General features: G+C 33.5%; 3 protein-coding genes and 1 non-coding gene across 4 annotated transcripts; all 4 read right to left on the reverse strand.

The window, feature by feature from the left end:
• Positions 1–596: 596 nt before the first annotated feature.
• Positions 597–6744, reverse strand: LOC112030945 (uncharacterized). Its single transcript, XM_065764068.1, is given in 14 exon segments — positions 597–1029; positions 1839–1982; positions 2257–2348; positions 2422–2503; positions 2587–2653; positions 3218–3309; positions 3496–3612; positions 4009–4117; positions 4207–4322; positions 4398–4420; positions 4423–4473; positions 5079–5160; positions 5254–5391; positions 6572–6744. Coding segments are annotated over 14 exon segments (1401 nt in total). The 5' UTR covers positions 6713–6744; the 3' UTR covers positions 597–882.
• A 2185-nt stretch (positions 6745–8929) lies between these two features.
• Positions 8930–12586, reverse strand: LOC111995167 (probable U6 snRNA-associated Sm-like protein LSm4). Its single transcript, XM_024027077.2, is given in 9 exon segments — positions 8930–9296; positions 9721–9888; positions 10239–10278; positions 11196–11233; positions 11236–11272; positions 11397–11495; positions 11914–11955; positions 12073–12111; positions 12461–12586. Coding segments are annotated over 8 exon segments (447 nt in total). The 5' UTR covers positions 12076–12111; positions 12461–12586; the 3' UTR covers positions 8930–9276.
• On the reverse strand, positions 10883–11075 carry LOC111995173 (small nucleolar RNA snoR127). Its single transcript, XR_002881132.1, has one exon. It is a non-coding gene; the product is annotated as a small nucleolar RNA snoR127 (small nucleolar RNA).
• Positions 12587–15321: 2735 nt separating the features above from the next.
• LOC111995153 (uncharacterized) lies at positions 15322–18840 on the reverse strand. Its single transcript, XM_024027059.2, has 2 exons — positions 17981–18840; positions 15322–15898 (listed from the first exon to the last, which is right to left on the reverse strand). The coding sequence occupies exons 1-2, from the start codon at positions 18722–18724 to the stop codon at positions 15509–15511; spliced, it is 1134 nt and encodes a 377-aa protein (XP_023882827.1). The 5' UTR covers positions 18725–18840; the 3' UTR covers positions 15322–15508.
• Positions 18841–19972: the final 1132 nt, after the last annotated feature.

Raw genomic sequence — 19972 nt, forward strand, 5'->3', positions numbered from 1 at the left:
GCTAAAAATGTGCTAAAATATACTTGTACTTTGAAAAGTGAGAAAAAATAAGAAAAATTGAGGTTTTAAAAAATTATACATAAAAACTAAAAAACTAAAAGTTGGCTTATAATCTTATCCCAAAGACACATTTATTGGTGTTAAAATCTTGAGTGATGTGGAATAGTATTTAAAACCTTATTAGGTATAGCGTGGCATTAGGGTTACAAAAGTTTTGGCTTTCAAAAATTAAATCTTTGAGAATTTAAAACTTATGTTGAGTGCCTTGTAGCTCAATTGATATTTCTTTATGTTTCCAAAAAGTTCAAATTCATCCTCCCCATTACTATAACTATTAAATAAATGAATAAAAAATAATTTAAAATCTTTTTGTTGCTTGTGAAATTGAGAAGGTATTTTATGCACCTAGCTTATGCAATAGCACACTGTGAAAGGGATAATACCTATACTGGATGCATAATATAATCATTGCGAGAGGAGTGTTGAGGATAAAATCAAAACCAGAGAAGAATCTTCTAGTTCTAGTGTTCTAATGTTCTAATGTTGAAGATGAACACTGTCAAAACTCAACATTATCCAAATTTGCAACTGAATACTAGAAACAAATATAACAATTCCGTTTTTGCTTTTTCAATTTATTCATAATGATCTCCAAATGTTTGGACAAAAAATTAAAAAGATAAATAACAGGAAACACAATATAATGACCAATGAGCTAGTTTGCTTGCAATTCCAGAAGAATATATACAGGGCAATACAGTATAAAGGGGCTGATTACCTAGCCCGCAACAAACTGGCATAAAAAATTACAAGAAATCAAGGCAAGAACAAGCAGCCTAAGTTCAGCACAGTGGAGATTAGCTACCATGATACCGATAGAATTTAAAGCTTCCAGTATATGCCCAGTAGATGCAAAATTCCTGATATGATACCCCAGAATAGTATCTCTGCAAAGATGACATAGAGTAGAATGCCTACTCTCTTGGAATGCCAAACCTTAACAAAAATGTGCTTCTGAATCCAATATACCTGTCACAGTTTAACAGCAAAATATTAAGAACACTAATAAAGTAAAAGATTATTAAAGAAGAAATGATGAGGAGTAAGACGATGATTAAAGTTTGGTAGAGGGTTTTTGTTTTTTAAAACTGTATAGGTTGATTGCTCAGATTTGCCAAACAAGGTGCAGACCTCATAGAAAATTATCCAGGTTTCTATAAGCAAGACCAGTAAAATACATTAGGTTGAATCCACCAATATGAGGATTATATGCATGTGCAGGGAAGTGAGATATAAGTTTATGGCATTGAATATTAAAAAGAAAAGGAAAAAAAAAAGTCATTAATGCGATAAAGGGAAATGAAAAGTGCCTCCTCATTGGAGTTTTGGCAAGTTTTGGAACGAGCTAACATGTTCCAAAGCTTGACAAGTTGTGCATATTTGACAGGAAAAATATATGCAATTCTGTAAAATGGACAAAAAAAACTGCAACCTAATGAGCAAAAACTGCTAACACATTCTTTACACGCAGAAACTTCTGTGAAATCTAGAAACATGCTGCAAATTTGAGATCAGTCCAGCATAGAAAAAATTATAAAAGATTCTCTTGCTAAAGAACACACTATGATACTTTAAATTTTGAATAGAGAAACTATGAAACTTTAAATTTTGAACACCTCACAAATATTTGTAGATTAGAGAGAACAGGGATGTTTCCCTTCCTTTGGTAGTGGAAGAAGGGAGCTAATATCATTTTCAGTGGCTCTTATTTGAACATAGTAAGGGGCTGTACAGGACATGTTGAGGTAAAAAGGTAAAAGCATTTTAAGATGATGTACCAGTGTATTGTGAGGGTCATCGTAATACCACCCATTAATGAATCCTGCAAAGATGCCTTCAGCCGCCATAACGTAGACAAACATAGCATTCATGCCAATCCATTCCAATGGTAAAAACAGGTACCTCAAACCCAAAATATCAACCTGGTATGGTATAGGATTATATTAAACTTGACGTATGGTCACTGAACCTTACATTCCCAACAAATAGATACTCAACTGAGAGCAGCTCAACCAAGCCTTAATTCCAACAACATTGGATATACTCAAAAGATCAATAATGACCCTATTGATATGGAAAAAAAAAAAAAAATCCACTGTGGAAAAAAAATAAGCATACCATAATGTATAAAGCTGAATGACCCTATTGATATGGAAAAAAAAAAAAAAATCCACTGTGGAAAAAAAATAAGCATACCATAATGTATAAAGCTGAAAAGACCAAAGCTGCTGCTCCAGATGTTACACAAACATAGCTTAATGTGTACAACTGTTTATTCAAAGGAATTGCTGCATTGGGGAAAAGCATTAGAAAGCAAGGAGATAACAGATAATTTGCATATATTGAACATTCAGTTCATACCCTGAGTGAAATGAAGGATAATTCCTGAAATGAGGAGAGCAAAACCCATCGTAACCCAATGCTTCAGTCTAGCTGGATGACCCTGTAATAATTGATAAAATTAAGTGAAGAGAGATCATATTACATATAAGTTAGGCATAAATCACAAGAATTCATAGACCCCACCTTAAAATGTACAAGAACATGTCCGAAATGCACTCCAATGATGGTGGAGAGAATAGCAGATATTGAGCTGCAATTAGATAAACATCCATAAATAGAAAAGGGTCAAAGTAAATTCTCAAGATTTACAAATACTACATTGATAGTGGGGCACATTCATCATAAGATTCCCATCATAGCCACAGGATTGGAGCATTCATGAGGTTCATGCTTAAAAATAAGAACCTGCAGGTGTAAAAATAACAATAAATTGCTCCAATCAAACGACTGAGAGGGAAAGCCTGCCTCTTAGAGTCAGGGCAGCCTTCTTAAAAATAGGTCGCTGTCTTCTCCAACTTATTTTATATTGAAGTAGTTCTTAGTATTGCCATTCACACGCTACTTCTGGAATAACTGAAAATTAATTAGAAAGACCAAAGTGATAGTTTTGCTGTGCTAATGGAGCGAATGTGCCTGAAAATTCCTTATGTGATATCCATTGATTTTTAATAATCCCAAAGGCAAAGCCATATGATTTCCATTGTTTAGTTCAACAAGAGCCAGAACTGGTTAAACACTGATTAGATCTAGACAAGAGGCATTTGGTTTACTGGTTCATTTTAAATGACATGAAGGAGTTATGATGTTAACAGACCTCAAAATTCCTTCAGGTTCAAAAGGGGCATAGCACCATGAAGGAGCACCATTTCGGAAAGGCCCCTCATATGGGGAATTCTCAGTACAAGCCTGAATCACTTCAAAATTAGAATGATTAAAATTTTAAAATGACACTGTCTATAAGCTAGTGAACTCAAAATTCATAAAATGATATGAGGTAAAAAATAAAAATTAAAAAAAAAAAAAAAAAAAATCAAATTCATAAACTGATATGAGGTAAAAAAAAAAAAAAAAAAAAAAAAAACAGATACACACCTTAGCTCTCTTCCATGCTGGATGCTGATACATGTGGTTTAGTCCTAGCACTTTTCTGTCAACATATCCTACTGCGTTACAAGGAGGGTCCAGTTTTCCTCTCATGCCACAGGCAACCTTAAATGAACAGAATATACATGTCAATAGAAACCCTGGTAGCTATTCTATTTCATAAAGTTGAATCATTAATGGAACAAGTGTGTCACTGAAAAAGACATGCACCCTTCACCAAAACTGATGCTAATTGTGACAAGACCTTATGCCTTTTCCAAATTTAGTGATGCTGAGTTATGCAGATTAAGGAATTCAAATTTTCAATTTCTCCATACCCAAATGCTCTCGAGTTAATTATTTCATGCCAAAGACTATTATCAGCCAGTAGCTGAACAAAAACTATTAGGTCTATCATGACATCTCCAACCATGTACCAAAGATAATAGCAATATATCTACATAGAAGTTCTTAATTTTTTTTTTTTGAAAAAAAAAGGGAGAAAAGGAATCTGAGACTTACTGTTAACTGGACAGTACCATTGTTACTTTGGACAGTGAAGTGCCAATCAGGAACATATGTCCCATAAATTGCAGACAAGTAAATAACAAGAACAGATGCTCCCATCAGCCTGAAAATTTATAAGAGACAAAGTGTTTTATACAAGCATAGTAAAGTTTCATCACATTTATAAAATCAAGCGCAGTTTCACAAAATTACCAATGCCAGAAGTACAACTTGAATACAGAGAACCAGTTGGACGCAAGATCCTTGGCTTGTGCACCTCTTGAAAAGATTTCCACCAGTGCAACCACCAAATATGCAAGAGCAATTCTCTAGAAATAATGAAAGAATTACTGCATGGATTCATTCCCCATACAACTAAGGTTGGTAGCTAACATCAATATTACCTGCAGAATGCCGCACCACTTATCTTTTTCATGTCAACACCATATGTTAGTTTGTCAGGAGCATGAGAATAACCTCCTTCATAACATAATGAAGCCAAGTTAACATCAAAGAAGGTCCAGAGCCTAATTTTTGTTCTTTCTTAATTTCTTTTCCCAGGAATGCACTACAGATAATGTGTCAAGTTTTCAGCATAAAAGAAGATATTTTGATCACAGTATTGCTCATTTTATCTTAAGTACTATCTTTTCCTGTGTCTATTAAAAATTACATTGTGGTTTGCTAGATGAATGAGGGTTGGTGTACACATGCACACTTAGCAAGCGATGACATCAGCTCTGGGAGTGCTTTGTGTATGTCCAATGAATCATGCAATGACTAGGTTAAAGATTTGAAATTTGAGAACATAACATATTTTGTGCAGCTTGGTTTACTTTTCTGGAAAAACTCTCTCAGAAAATGGTGATGCTTGTATGTTATAAGTGTTTACTTTGATGAATAAGTTTTAACTAATTGAAATTGGAAAGGAACAGTAAAAAGTTGCAGATAAACCTTTCCTTCAAATCAGTCATCATTATTTATTATATACTCTCTCCAAATTTGACAGTAATGCTATATTAAAAAAAAGAGGGGGGGGTGTTAAGCTGAGTAGATATAAAAATGAGACCAAAAAAAAAACTGACCTTGCAGTAGGAGACCCCAAAAGAGAAGCTTCAATGTCCTAAGAAGCACCTTTTTTATGGCTGAAAGCCGGTTTGGTATTCTCTGGACAAAAGAAGATACAAGAATGAATGCATACCAATAACCATTTCATGTAATCTTCTTCTTAAGTTGGATGGAAACAGTATATAAACCAACCTTGAGAGAAAGTGCAATGGCCATTCCAACAATGAACAAAAAGAAAGGCATCACAAAATCAGCAAGATTGCAACCATTCCATGGTGCGTGCCCAATCATAGGCCATTCTCCTCCAGCATCATCGACCAAAATCATCAACTACAATGCACATGACATACAATGCAAGCTTAAGAAAAAATAGAAATTACAATTCAATGTATACTGTTTTAACCAATCCTTTATTAGACTTCATGAACCGTCCAAAAAATATACAATATGTAATTGATTAAATCATTAAAGTAAGATTTTACATTTAACAATTAAAACTCAATAAGTACAAAAGTATAACATGACATGGTTGGTATGGCACATATACAGCACCCCAAATGAATTATATGCACTTGCTATGAATTGAATTATTCCAATAAATAATTGATGTCTTTTTTTTTCTTTTTTCTTTTTCTATTGTCTCCAATCTTTTCAAAAGTAGAACTTCAATTTCTTTTATTACTTTTATGGTTTTCCAAAAACTAAATAATGAATCAATATCCTTGTAAAAAAATGTTATGTCGCCTTACATAAAGTAGATTAGTTTACTTTATTTTTATTTTTTATGTATGGATAAAGTACTATATTTTAAGACCACTTTTTCACTTTTCATCAATAAACCCAACACCAAAAGACGCAATAAAAAGAAAAAAAATAAATCAAGACACACAAATCTTTCATCGTAATTTATGTTTAAGTTTTTTTTTTTTTTTTTTGGAGAATCAAACTTATGCTTAATATAAATAGTGCTAGTGAAGAATTAATGCAAACGCAAGGTTGCACGTCCATCACAAATTATTGCCATAACAATTTGTAGAGGGACAAAAGAAATAAAATCTCTCTCTAGCGTTGCTCATAAAGAGAATGAGTATAAAGTAATCTTTTGCTATCTACTCAACGTGGCACAATAAACATTAAATGTAATAGCAAAATTTTTATATTTTTAAATATCATTATTTTAGAATGAAATTAAAAAAAGAAAAAGAAAAAGAAAAAGCAATACCCAATATCATTAATGATTTTATTTTATTTTATTTTATTTTTTAAATTTTCGAACTAGAAAAAGAAGTAATAAATAAACTGTCTTTTTTATCAAAATAAAAAGTAATTTTTTTTAAAGTAACAAATAGGTGCTAAAATATTAAATATTCAAACCAAAAAAAAGTACATGTAGCGAAAATTAATGAGGCAGAGAATTAAATTTCAACATAAAAAATGAAGAAGAAAGAAGTACAATAAGTAATTAAGCCCTTAAGTTAATGGTATATATATGAATGAAGAATATACGTACCGCAACAGTGAGGCCTCGAAAGTCGTCGAGGGAAGCGACACGCTTTGGTTTCTGGGGCTTTTGCTCCGATATATCGGATTCCGATACAGTAACTGGGAGCTGCTTCTGGTGTGTCGCAGTATCGGCTTTGATTTCTGCCATTTTCAAAGTGTGTATTTTTTTTTTTTTTTTTATGGTGTGTCGCAGTATCGGCTTTGATTTCTGCCATTTTCAAAGTGTGTTTTTTTTTTTTTTTTTTTGAGTTCTGAACTCAACTGTGAATAATGTTTAGCTCTATTTAACTCAAACTCAAACTCTAACTCTGTCTTTTTGTTGAAATTGAAGATGTTTTGTTGCTTCTGAGTTAGTACACTATTCCATAATCCCAACATAAATGGTCATTCATTGGTCAAACAAACCAGCAAAGTGTGACCAAAGATTCTTATGATATGATATGTCCCACGTATCTTTCTTTCTTAATTATTGTTATTGTCTTATTCTAAATATTTATATATATATATATACTAATTATTTTCTTAATTATTGTGTAATATTTTGGAATAATAATCATACATACGTGGAAGATAATGACAATATTTAATTTCTTAATTGTTGGAGGGAAAAGTCTGTCAAAAACACGAGTTTCACTGAACTTTTCACACCATTCTTGTATTTTTGTGTAAGATGCAAAGAAGTTGGTGATTTTACAGTATTTGTAATAGGACTGTTAGTTGGATTAATAGCTTAATAAGATAGCAATAAAGTTAGGATCACGAAATCTTCTAATTTGTCTTCCACCTCACGATTGGTTCTACCTACCGCAATCCATAATTTTAAATTTGTTTTAATTGTTCACATCTGGTGTGGTAAATAAATTAAGAGTATTGTGAATTTTTGTTGTGACAGTTTAAAGGTTGATAGAAGAGATTCCATAGATAGCTAATCGGTCTAGTTTAGGGGCATGCATTCGCCTACTATTTTTTTTTTTTGTATTTGACCTTATTTTGAAAAAACATGTGTGGGGTTTACTTAGGATTTTCACCATTTGCGGGCTTGACACCTTTGCACCACACTAGAAGGCCTTGTCCTCTTTGGGAAGCCAAGCTCTCAAGGTTTTGTATTCTTTTTTATTATTTTAAAATTACTGCAATTATTTGACAATAGTGTTGGTGAAAATAGTTGTAAAGTATGTTTTCAATATGTTCTCTATTTGTGAGATAACGATTTCAAAATTCTAATTGAGAGAAGAGAAAATGTTTAGCTCCAAATTGGTTTGATGTTATCTTCTTTCAACTCATTATGTAGCAACTGAAGAGATAATTTATATATAATTTTAGTCACATGACTTTTTTACTAAGTAATGTAACTTGTTTAAATAATACACATAAATAGTTTTATAAATTATCATGTAATAGGTTAGAGGAAATTCCTTAAAACCGGATTGGAGCAACTTTTTTGTAAAGTAAAAGAATGGATTTGACTTGATTTTGAAAGTTAAGGAAAGAAATTGACACAATAAATAGGTTAAACGTTGAAATTGAACTTTGCCTAATAATTGAAAGACTAAATTAAGAATTTAATAGTAACATTTTTGAAGAATCATAATATTTGTGAGTAGTGAAAAAAAATGGTGAATCCATATAAAAATGTTTGTCTACTGCTCATAATCTATCAATTCAGTAAGTTGTGGAAAGAGTTACGTCTACAAACTTTTAAAAAGAATTATGAAAATAACCATTGATTTCTTCATATTTTGATTAAAGAATTTCTAAATCTGTACAAGAGTTGCTCATACTCCTAATTTGAAATTATATATACTCGTTTTCTTGATTTTGGAAAGATTTTGCATTGGTAACATTGATTTTATATTACTGCAGTCTACAGTTGAAATTGACTAGCCCCTTTTAAATGACTATTTCCAGTTTCACGGTTGGTCAACCAGTTCGGTCCTATTATTAGAAATTAGAACATTGACTACAACCACAGGTCCACAGCTACTTCTTAACTAGTGAGTCAGTGACACAGGAAAGGAATCAAAACATCACACTTGCTATTGACCTTTAACGTTAAGGAAACTCAATGAGGCTAAATGTCTGGTACTTGCTATGAGTCACTCACTGCTATTTATACTTTCAATTGGACATTGAAGCCCAACTAACAAGTATAAAAACCCTGTGAATTTTGATATTGAGATAGGTCAAATCTCAACACTACAAATGCAGTATTGCTTTAAGCCATAATTGATTTGCAAGACCTAAGAGATTTTGCTTCTCACAGCTCATTAGGCTAGGAGATGTAATTCCTTTTAATATATCAAGGTTTATGCATTAAACCATTAGCCACACATTAACATCCACCAGATCAGTCATGCAATATAGATTGTTTCTCAAACCATATTCATCATCAACAATAATTCATTCACATGTACTATGTTGAGAAAAAGTATGATAAGTTAATACGGGTGTTCACACTGAAAGGAACATCAAGAAAGATTGTATCGTTTGCTTCTACGAATGACCTTTTGCATAAAAAGGGCAATTAAGTAAAAAGCTATACTAAAATCTGTTAAATGGACGCAGTCTTCAGCATGCATCCCCAACCACTTGTGTAGCAAGGGAAAGATCTTCTCTCTGGCTCTGTTACTTAAGACATATCTTGCCCTTAAAGAAGGAAACAAGGTGCCTTCCAGGGCAGCAGCTACCCCATCCCAACACCTTAAATTTTTATCAGCCACGTCCACGTCCACCTGCCCCACAAAGAGAATCCATTAGTCATCCTAAAAAGATTGCTAATCCTCCCTCAAATTCACATTAAAAATGTGTGCAGGTGCACAATGCAGAGAAAAGAGACTTATATAGTGGCAATCATCTTATTACAAAATGAGATGACAATGCCCCCACCCAGTAAATCATATTACAACAAGGTTCTATTATTGAATCTTTGACAGGATATTCAATTATATGAGCCATGTGTGGGTATACCAGCTATGACTGGTACCCAACATGTGTTTTTGTTGGAATTACCTTGGTGATGATGCTTAGACTTAAATTCTTATCATTGATAATTGAAGCAAATAAAGTGTGCTTTAAGAAAATTCATGAAAAAATCTATGGATTTGTTATGGCATAAATTATAGAAAGTCAGTAACTAAGCTCTTTGGTATTTGATACCTCTGCTGCTACCAGTCCTGCCTGAAGAAGTTCCTCTACCCCGACCTCCACCCATGCCTCTGCCACCTGCATCATCTCCACCACGCCCAATGCCTTTCACTTGCCTTGCACCACCACCTTCCTCTCTACCCCTTCCCCTTCCACGCCCCACACCAGGTGGCTTTCTATCTGAACAAGTCACCAGTTACAAAGTCAGTCATACAAATAATTGTATAAAAATCAAAGTAGTTCTTCCAAACCAGAAATGACACTAGTGAGGAAAGTAGGCTCTGGTCAATTTCTTTGTAAGCTAACCAATTTAAACTGAAATCTAGAATATCAGAACCAACTCTACTACAGAACTTGAAATAACAGAGATGGTGCTCAATGCGGTGATTAAACATAGGCAATCAATATGATTGATTATTATATAGGTAAAACAGTTCAGTAATTAATGTCACAGAAACAAATCCTTATTTGATGTTACTCCATCTTTTTTCTCCTTTTGTGTGTATGTGTGTGTAGCCACCAAACTATACCTGCACGGGTCTTGGACTCCTCCTGAACTTTATCAATCACCTAACAAGACAGCAAACATTGAAAGAGGAGTCAATTAAGTCCTTTGGACTATGAAACTAATATAACTTGTCAAAAATTTGGACCATGAAACTAATATAATTCATCAAAACAAATTTAGAACAAAAGGAAGAAATAAATTAACAGCACACAGTCTAAATTATTTGCTTACTACACAGCAGAAAGAAAACCCAAAATACACCCAGTCTGTCAGAAACATTCCCCCAACAATGCAACAAATATTCCCCAGTAAATGATTACAGACTAAAGAAAAATAAATTTCCAAAAGCTGATGGAACAAAAGATCCAGTAGATTGACTGGAAGTAACCCTGGGCTTAAGTAAATGCTAAAAACTAGCAGGAATCAATGTGACAAAAGGGAACATAACAGAAAAATACAGAAGTACTAGATGATCTATGCAAACAGCTTTAACAAGACTACGTTGTGCACAAGGCTCCATTTTCAGAAAATTTTGGATTATTTCCCACCAAGTAAACCTAGCCACGCTAAACATCCCAACACCCCCCCCCCCCTCCTCCTCTCCTTCCCCCTCAGCTAAAAGAAAAGTTAAATGAAAAAGGAAATAGAGAAATAAAAAGGGAAGACTCTGGTCAGTGAACATCCAATCTCCATTTTTAACATCACACGGATGCGCTTCTACAAAAGGCATGTGACCCAAAGCTTGATCAAGGAACGCAAGAGAGCCAGAATGAAACTCAATAACAACCAAGACAAGCTTTGATGACAGCACCTTATGGAGCACATCGATGTCTGATTTGGCTAAGCTGCATCATTCCAGAGAGAGACAGAGAGAGGAACACTCACAGCGTTTTAATTTAAAAAGAAGCATACAAAAGACGCAGGGGAACAAAAAAAACCATTACAGATTAAGGACAAAAGTCGAATGTATAAAAAATACCTCATCTGGGACCCGAAGATACTTAATAGTATTCCCCGAATGTAACAGTCAGGCATTCTCCAAAATCTATCTCCATCCTACATCATCATTTCAACCCTTAAGTGCAATCATAAGCCACAAAAGATCATAAAACTTGATTTACAAGGAAAAAAATAAAATAAAATAATATGACAATTATATGAATGGTTCAAGAATAATTACCTTTGAGGTACATATGACTTCTCGAAGATGGATATTCATCCATGTATCACAATTCACCAAATGTCCATTGTAAGTCTCACCACTTTTCAGCTCGACTAACTAGCACCCAAAAAAGAGAGTAATTAGGATAAAATTTGTCTTTTACATGAATTTAGATTTGGTTAACACCTTACAAATCCTTTTGGAACCTTAAGAAAAGGAGGACAAAGAAAAATAAAGACATATCTATTAGCATTCAGAAAGTACCTTTATGCTGTTCTGAACAACAATCTATGCAATATTTTGGTTTAAAAACCTAGAAAATTACTTAAACAATGCTAAGTTATCAAATTTAATGTATAATCCTTTATTTTTGCCCTTTATTTTAAAACTTCTAGTATCCCAACTATTCACAAGTAACCAAAATTAAATTTGAAAAAAAAAAAAAAAAGGTTCTGCCCTCTTCTTACATTTACCAGCAACCAAACAGCAGTACAATGTGAAACACAAATAAAATCCATAGAGAAAAATTTCTTACCATAGGATGCCCTTGAGCAGTCTTGAGCAATGAAAGAGGGAGCTGATACAAAACCCACCAGACAAATCAATCAAAAAACAAAAAAAAGGGTCTCAAAATCATGGAAAAGGAAACCAAAATACAAAGCCTTAACCCTAAATCAGCACAGTGAATTAATACCATTTTCTAAGAAAGGGCAACCCACCAATGCTAAATGACCTGCAAACCAAAAGAAAAGGAAAGGAAAGCATAAAACCTCAGTAAAAGTACTCTCTTTGATTGCAAAAATAAATGGAAGCAAATTTTTTTAGTGTTATACTACTCACTATTTGGGGAAAAACTAAAAACCAAAAAAATCCCACCATTCTACATATATAAATTGCAACTTGGCTCAGTTGAGAGGGAGTTTTCTTTCTTTTCTTTTTTTCATGTAAGTTTGACATGTCTTTTACTTTCTTTTTGGGTTTTCTCAGTTAACAACAGAGGGTCAACTCAGAGCATAGCTTAGGAAATATACATTTATAGAAGTAATAAAAAGAGATTGATGGAATAGTTAAAGAAAACAAACCTTGTATGTCGGTGTGGTGAAACTTTGTCGGAACTTTGAACTCTGAGGGCACAGCTTGATGGTTGAGTTTCTTGTTGGGGACAGTGGCGGAGTTTAGGCTTGAGAGAGGTTTAAAGGGTTCAACAAGAATAAATGTTTTTGCACATATGCACTCCAGCTTTTTGGTATTTGTAGATTAAGATTTTTTTTTTTTTTTAAATTACTTCAGTTTTGGTATTATTATTAGTTTATTACTATTTTTTTTGGACAAAATAGATAGAATTACAATTTAATTAAAACCTTAGCAACATTTAAATAGGAGGGTTAAATTTCTAAACCAAAAAAAAAAGGTTTAATTAGTAAATTAAAATTTTTATCATAAATTACTAAACTAGTTTAAAAGTCGTGCGTGTATATATATATATATATATATATATATCATATGCTTATATAAGTTTCTACCTGTAAGTGACTATTTATATTATGTCCTTTTTTGAAAAAAAAATTGTATAATGTAAATATACTTATATTATTTTTAGTTAGAAAACAAAACCTTTCAAACCCTCTTTTCTTTTAATTTTAGATATAAAATTAAATATATAATTAGATTTTTTATATCCATTTATATATATTATATATATTTAGCAAATAATCCATTTATATGGACTCTTCATACTCACTTACCACAAATATTCTCAATTTTAAAATTTAATTGGATTTTTTCTCAACTTTGGTTATATATATAGTGCAGAATTTTTTTTAAATCTTTTAAAAATAAATAATTTTTTTTTGTTCTTATCTTCTTCTCTTATAATTTTTAAGTTGATAAAATTCTTAATTCGAATCACATTTCTACAAATTAGACTAATATTATATTTTTTGTTCATATCAATTTTTTTAATGTCGAGTGTATACATCTAACTCTTTTTTTTTTTTTTTTTTAAGTTAAATTATACTACTATACATATCTATCCTCGCAGCCCCATTCCTCAAGAAATTATGAGTTCATCACGAAGCTGAATGTTGACAAAAATTGGAAAGAAAGCAAAATAAAAAATTGGAGTGTCCTACATTTTTCAGTTTCATAAATGTCATGCCACTTGGAGGACAAAAATCACAAAACTCATTATTACATTGATCTATGAAGACAGCCAACCTTGAAGACATGACTCTAATTGGTGATGCTATAGACCGAAGCAAATCTTTGGTTAATTGTAACTTAAATTGAGTTAGAAGAGCTTAGAGCATCAATTAGTGAACTAAAAATTTAGCTATTTAGCACTTACAAAATTACTTTATCTATTTTACCTATTCACTTTACAATACATTCAACATCAATGGATCTATATTTTTACTATTTGATTAAAATAATATAAAAAAACTCATTAAAATAAAATAAAAAATATCCACCGCAACAACCTTTCATCCACCCACAATCACCTCCACTGCCACTCCACTAGCAACAACCTCCACAACCACCATCACCACCAAACCCATAGAAAAAGCAAATTAAAAAACCAAACCACCACCACCACCACAACCACCAAACCCACACAAAAAAAAAAAAAAAAAAAAAAAAAAAAAAAAAAAAAAACCCGTACCACTACCATAGCCACCAAACCTATAGCCACCACAACCACCATCACCACCACCATAGCCATCAAACCCATAGAAAAATTTAAAAAAAAAAAAAAAAAATCAAACACCATTCCACCACCATAGCCACCAAACCCATATGAACAAACACAAAAAAAAAAAACCCAATTTTAACAAACACACCCAAACTCCGATCTGAGCAAAGAGAAAAGAGATGGAGGCAAAGGCATGACCAGCTGTGGCAAGGGCATGACCTGATTTGTGAGATGAGAGAGAGGGATGAGAGAGAGAGGAGCTTTGGTTGGCCAAAATTGGGAATTAACCCTATTTGCCAAACAATATAATTAGTAGGTACTATTATAAAACTATATTTTTTACTAACATCTCGAGTTTAAAAAACATAATTTAGGGCTTATAAATCGAGTCTCAAGATTTCAAAATTCTGATTACGTCTAATTTGACATATTTTTCACATGGCGTTCGCCTGAAAATCGAGTCTCTAATACTCGATTTATAAGCTAAAAAAAATTTATGTCTGAGATGAGGAGAGATGTCTGAATGACTGGGAGAAAAGAGATATAACTGTGCATTGATTTATGTTGTACAGCTAGACTGATAATGTTTGAATAACATTTTTTTTTTTTAACAGAAGTGGTAGAATTATATTAATATATGAAAAGTACAAAAAGAAGAGACACAAGTGTCAGAGGAGTTTACATCAAACTTGACCTCACCTCCCACTAACTTTGTGGCCCAAGAAAACCTCTTAGTTCTTACACACAACAACTAGAAAATTACCAGTAAAGTGTTTTGTTTTGTTTGCTAGCACATACAAATCTATGCTGAAAGGGTCGGCTTATAAATCAAGTTTTAGAGGCTTACTTTTTAGATGAACGCTGATATATATAGTTTGAAAACAGTGCCTATTAATTATATTGTTTGGCAAAGAGTGTTAATTTGCAATTTTGGCCACTTTCGTCTGACAGAGGGAAGTAACGTGAGAGAGAGAGAGAGATGAGCTGAAAAGAGAAGAGAGAAGAAAAAAGATACATGTTTCTTGTCACTGGTTATCCAAAAGTACATATAACTGTTCCTATTCAAAAAAATAAACAATCCCCCTATCCGAAGGAACACCCCATGAGTGATGACCCAACACAGTGAAAGAACTCATGGAGCACAACATAAAATAATAATAATAATAATGTATTGATCTTATTAGTTACCTTTCCCCACATAAGAATGAATTAAAGGACAAAAAATAAACATATATATGAACGAAAGTATTAAGTATAAACTTCACTTTCTGCATTTATATTGGTACACAATCAATGAAAAACATCCATGGTCAAAGAGTACTGTGGATTTTACCATTCAAAGCTTAGAATTGGATGGCACATGAAACATTGAAATGCAATAATATCCCATAAACAGATCATAGAATACATAACAGCTAGCTCTCATTTGGAGCAGGCATTATCCGAGCCTTTCCTCAGAGGCTAGATTACCCCCAGAAATCCTCTCTTCTGCTAGCAGAGATTGTAAGTCACTACCATTTGCCAGGCTGTTGAACTCAACAGATTTGGATGGCAATGCTGGGTACCGTCGTTGGCAAAAGGTCATCAATGTCCTCACTGATTGCAAGTACTTCCTAGTTGTCTCATCATTCATAATGTGGGCCACACTATTGGTGTAAATCTTCTCACGGGCAGAACGTTCATGGATACCAACCATAGTGACACCAATAGGCCAAGCTGCATTTCCAATGGCGAGCCTAATATAATGGTCCATTCCAGCTAAGTAGTCTCGCTTCAAGCAGCATTCAACCACCAACATCAATGCTTGGCGAATATCATCAGGAAGAACCTATAAAGAGAATTAACATGAGCCCAATACAGTGTGCTTTATACAAAGAAAGCAACAATAGTCAACACCAAATCTAACCAGAAATTTTAAAGAAAAGAAAAGGATTTATACGTTTGGTTGTATGTATATATAAATGTACATGCACAGCATCATGTGGATATCCTCTCAAACATAGTGAAAATTGGAAATACATATATACAGCATTTTATAATCAGTTGTGACTTGTGACTTGTGAGAGGTGATCCATGTAGGCTTCACTGTATGGAACTTGTTTCAAAGTAAAGAGTAAAGACTACTGACAACAAATATAGCTGTTGTGAGTCCCGCAGCCTAAGATCAGGTCTTAAAAGGATTGACAGGATTACATTAGATTTTAGGTTAAATTCCTAAGGACTCAAAGAGAGACAGAGAGAGAGGTTTACGCACTGAAATGGTTTTCCAGCAAGGCCTCGATAAAACTAAGAGAGAAAATAAAACTGGCACCAATTCCTCCAAGCATATATGAAGTTGAAATTTGCAGCAATCACGCATTATAGGGAAGCCAAGACACCAGATGGGAAGATGTGAAGAAGATCAGTTCTTGAATATTTAACTAAGTTAGAGGACAATGTGAAGAAAAAGTTAAGTCTCTAGATGCTATGCTAAGGGATTATAGGAGCCCATAAGCCAAAAGGTCCAAACCATATTCCAATATGCTAGATGAAACTTAAATGCTTCAATCATCCCACCACACATGAAGTTCCTTTGGAGCTTCTCAATCCTATTTGCTACATTAATAGGAATAGTGAATGAAGCGAGGTTGTCGATAGATAAACTACATAAGGTGCTCTTACAGAGCATGAGGCCTTCCGGCCTCAGATAAAATTTCTTCCATCTAGTTAATTTCCTTTCCATCCTTTCTAACAAAATTCCATAGTACACTAATCCTTGAAGGAGCTTCTATAGGCATTCCAAGGAATTTCATGGGTAGTATACCACATCAAGCCAGCCAACTTCTCTACCTCTTCAACCTCCCTAATCGGGACTAGGTCTTTCCCAAATTAACTTTTAACCCCGACACAGACTCAAAACAAAACCTTCATCAAAATCTTCTAAGTGTTCCAATACAGACTGATAGGGGTGAAAGGCCCTTATATTTTTAGTACCCGTCTTTTAGGCACAAAAGTAATAAAAGAAGCATTCAAGGACTTCTCAAAGCTGCCTAAGTCATGAGATTCCTATTAAAAGGATTCCAAAATATCCTTCTCCAGTCTCCCCTAGGTCCCAACAATGCTATAAAATGTCATCATAAAAATCCTTCAAACTCAAAGCCTATCAACAAACTGATCAGCACTTAATAAACCTTCAACACTGAAATAAACCCAAGCAACTAATGATTCCACATACATCTATTTTCTTCATACAATAAAGGGTCTAAGATTGGGTTGAAAATGAATTGATCAACAAATCACACTCCTTTCTATACAATATAACAAAATAACAAGGCTCTCCATTTGTTTATATATATATATATATATATACATATATATATGTATGAGTAAAAAAAAAAAAAAAAAAAAAGAGATATCTGGTTTTTTACATGTAGGTAGTGGCAATACTAATCAATTCAATTTCAAAACATGGCCAGAATAACACTTCCAAATCTCAATCCATATTACATATTGTGATTGAGTAATGGGAACTATAAGTTGAAATTTTCTTTTAGAGCTGAACTGAAACTATCTTAAAAGAATTTTCTTACATTCTCTATTTAAAGGTTACACACTTTGGAAAGTATATCAATTTTTTAAATTTTTTTGATAGGTAAAAAGTATATCAATTTTCATTACTCTTCAATTTGCATTATAATCACATTGTGCAGCAACTCTCTTAATCTTTTACCAATTTCCATAACTTATCAAAAAATCAAGGGCATATCACAAGTCAAATAGTTTTATCATCCTAGTTCTCAATACTTCAATTCACATATTCATAAGCTACTCACACTAAAACCAAGTGAATGAATCAAAATTTAACAATGGCAACTATTAGCTAGAACCAAACAAAAATCCAAGCTTGGAAATTCATTCAAAAACCACTCACCTTCTTCCTGCAAAACTTGAACAGCGGATTCAAATACCGAACACACTGCTTAAAAGTGGCCACCATAGACTTCCCCTTGGCGGTCCGCTTCTCGGCCTCGCCCATCTCATCCAATTCCTGCCGCCGCTCAGTCAATAGCCTCTTAAAGAACACCAGAATCTTATCCTCCTCACACAATTCATCGAAACTCGCCTTCATTCGCTTCAAATCCTCATCGTTATCCTCCTCTCCTTTCTGCCTCTTCCTCTCGCTCACCATCATCATCCCACTCCTCCGCCGCTTCCTCAGCTCCACAATATCGCGAAGAAAGTCATTCGTCTGCCCTTCAGTCATATCACTATCGACCTCGAAGAGGCCGTTTTTAAGCACGTACTTTAACCGGTCGAGCCGAGCCGTATCGTCCTCGCCGAAGAGAGTGATCGGTTGCTTGAGGAAACGGAGGCGACGGATCACTTCTTGTCGAGGGAGAACGAGTTTATGTTCGTGGGTGAGCGATGACGTCATGGCGGCGGCGGCGGTTGTGGAGGATGTGATGGCGGTGGCGGAGGCTTTGGTAGTGGTGGTTGAGGAAGAAGAAGAAGAGGATTGGCGGTTAGATTTGGCTTGGAGTTCGAGTTTCTCTTGGTCGCGAAGCTTCTGGATTTGTTTCTGTTCGAGCTCGGAGCGCTTGAAGAATTTACGGCCGCCTGTGTCTTCTTTCAGAGATTGTTTCTTCTTCAGGATCTCTTGCTTCAGTACCTCCATCTCCGCTCACTTCTCGCACCCTCTCTCTCTCGCTAGGGCTTTGTGCAGCGTAGCGTGTAGAAGCAGAACCTATGACAAACAATTACTACAAAGCTGGTAGTTAAAATAAAAGAGAAATCCTCAGCAAACTTTTATTAAAAAACACATAATATTAATCACCTTCCCTGTAAAAAGTATTTATAGGACTACTCTTTTTAAAAAAAGAAATAATAAATCTACTTCTACTTGGAAAAGGAAAAGCATCTTAACTAGGAAAAAAAAAGCAATTAAAATTCTAATTCAATTAAAAAAAGGATTTAATTGAACTTGTAAAAGCAAATGAATCCTAATTCTACTAAAAAAGAGAAAAACATAAAATATTAAAATATTTTATTTTCCCTTAACTAATATGCATCACTTTGTTTCTAGGAAGAAGAACGTATAGATAATAATTGGGCTTTTTTTTTGGGCTAAATAATGCTTTTTTTCTTAATTATTTTACACCCAAAAAAAAAAAAATTTGTAAGTTACTGTATTACTCGCGGATGTGAAATGATGACGTGGCATTTTGGAAATATTCATCCCATTAGTACTTGACTAAGTTTTTTTCTTTTCTTTTTTCATAGAAATAATTACATACAAAATTCCAATAGTTAAAAAAAAAAAAAAAATTACATTAGTTAGGACCCAATAAAAACCAAAAGAATTATTACTTGATGAATACCAAAATCACAAATCTTTTTTTTTTTCATGGTCAAAGAAAAGAGAGAGAAAGCTGCATTGTTTATTTTGGCAAATATTTTATTTGTTCTTCAATGTTGTCTACTCTTTATCTTAAACATTAATATTTCATGTATATGATTCATTTTAAAGCTTACCTCTTAGAAACAAGACACAAATCTTGTATACGAATGTGCAAGTAGTTTCCAAGCTCAAAATCAAGATATCCTAGTTAAATTTTTGTTTTCAGGCAACAAACACAGTTAGATGTAACCACTTTTGCCCCAAAAGTTTTGCTTAAGACCTATGACCAAAACTGAAGCTTAAGTAGGCAACTCATTTTATAGCTAGTTTTTGCTAGGTAAATTTTGGGGTGGTTGTATGTCGGGTTTTCGAACTATGCCCGATCATGTTGCAATGAGTCTAAATTAGGTTGGTTGGTTAAACGGGTAAAAAAATAACACTATGAACGGACCAAGCTATCTATAAATGGTTTGTTTAGGCTCGACTATTCAACGAGTCAAATTCAAATATAATAATATGTTTGTG

Source organism: Quercus suber, unplaced genomic scaffold (genome assembly GCF_002906115.3).
Source record: "Quercus suber isolate HL8 unplaced genomic scaffold, Cork oak 2.0 scaffold_539, whole genome shotgun sequence".
Lineage (NCBI taxonomy): Eukaryota > Viridiplantae > Streptophyta > Magnoliopsida > Fagales > Fagaceae > Quercus > Quercus suber.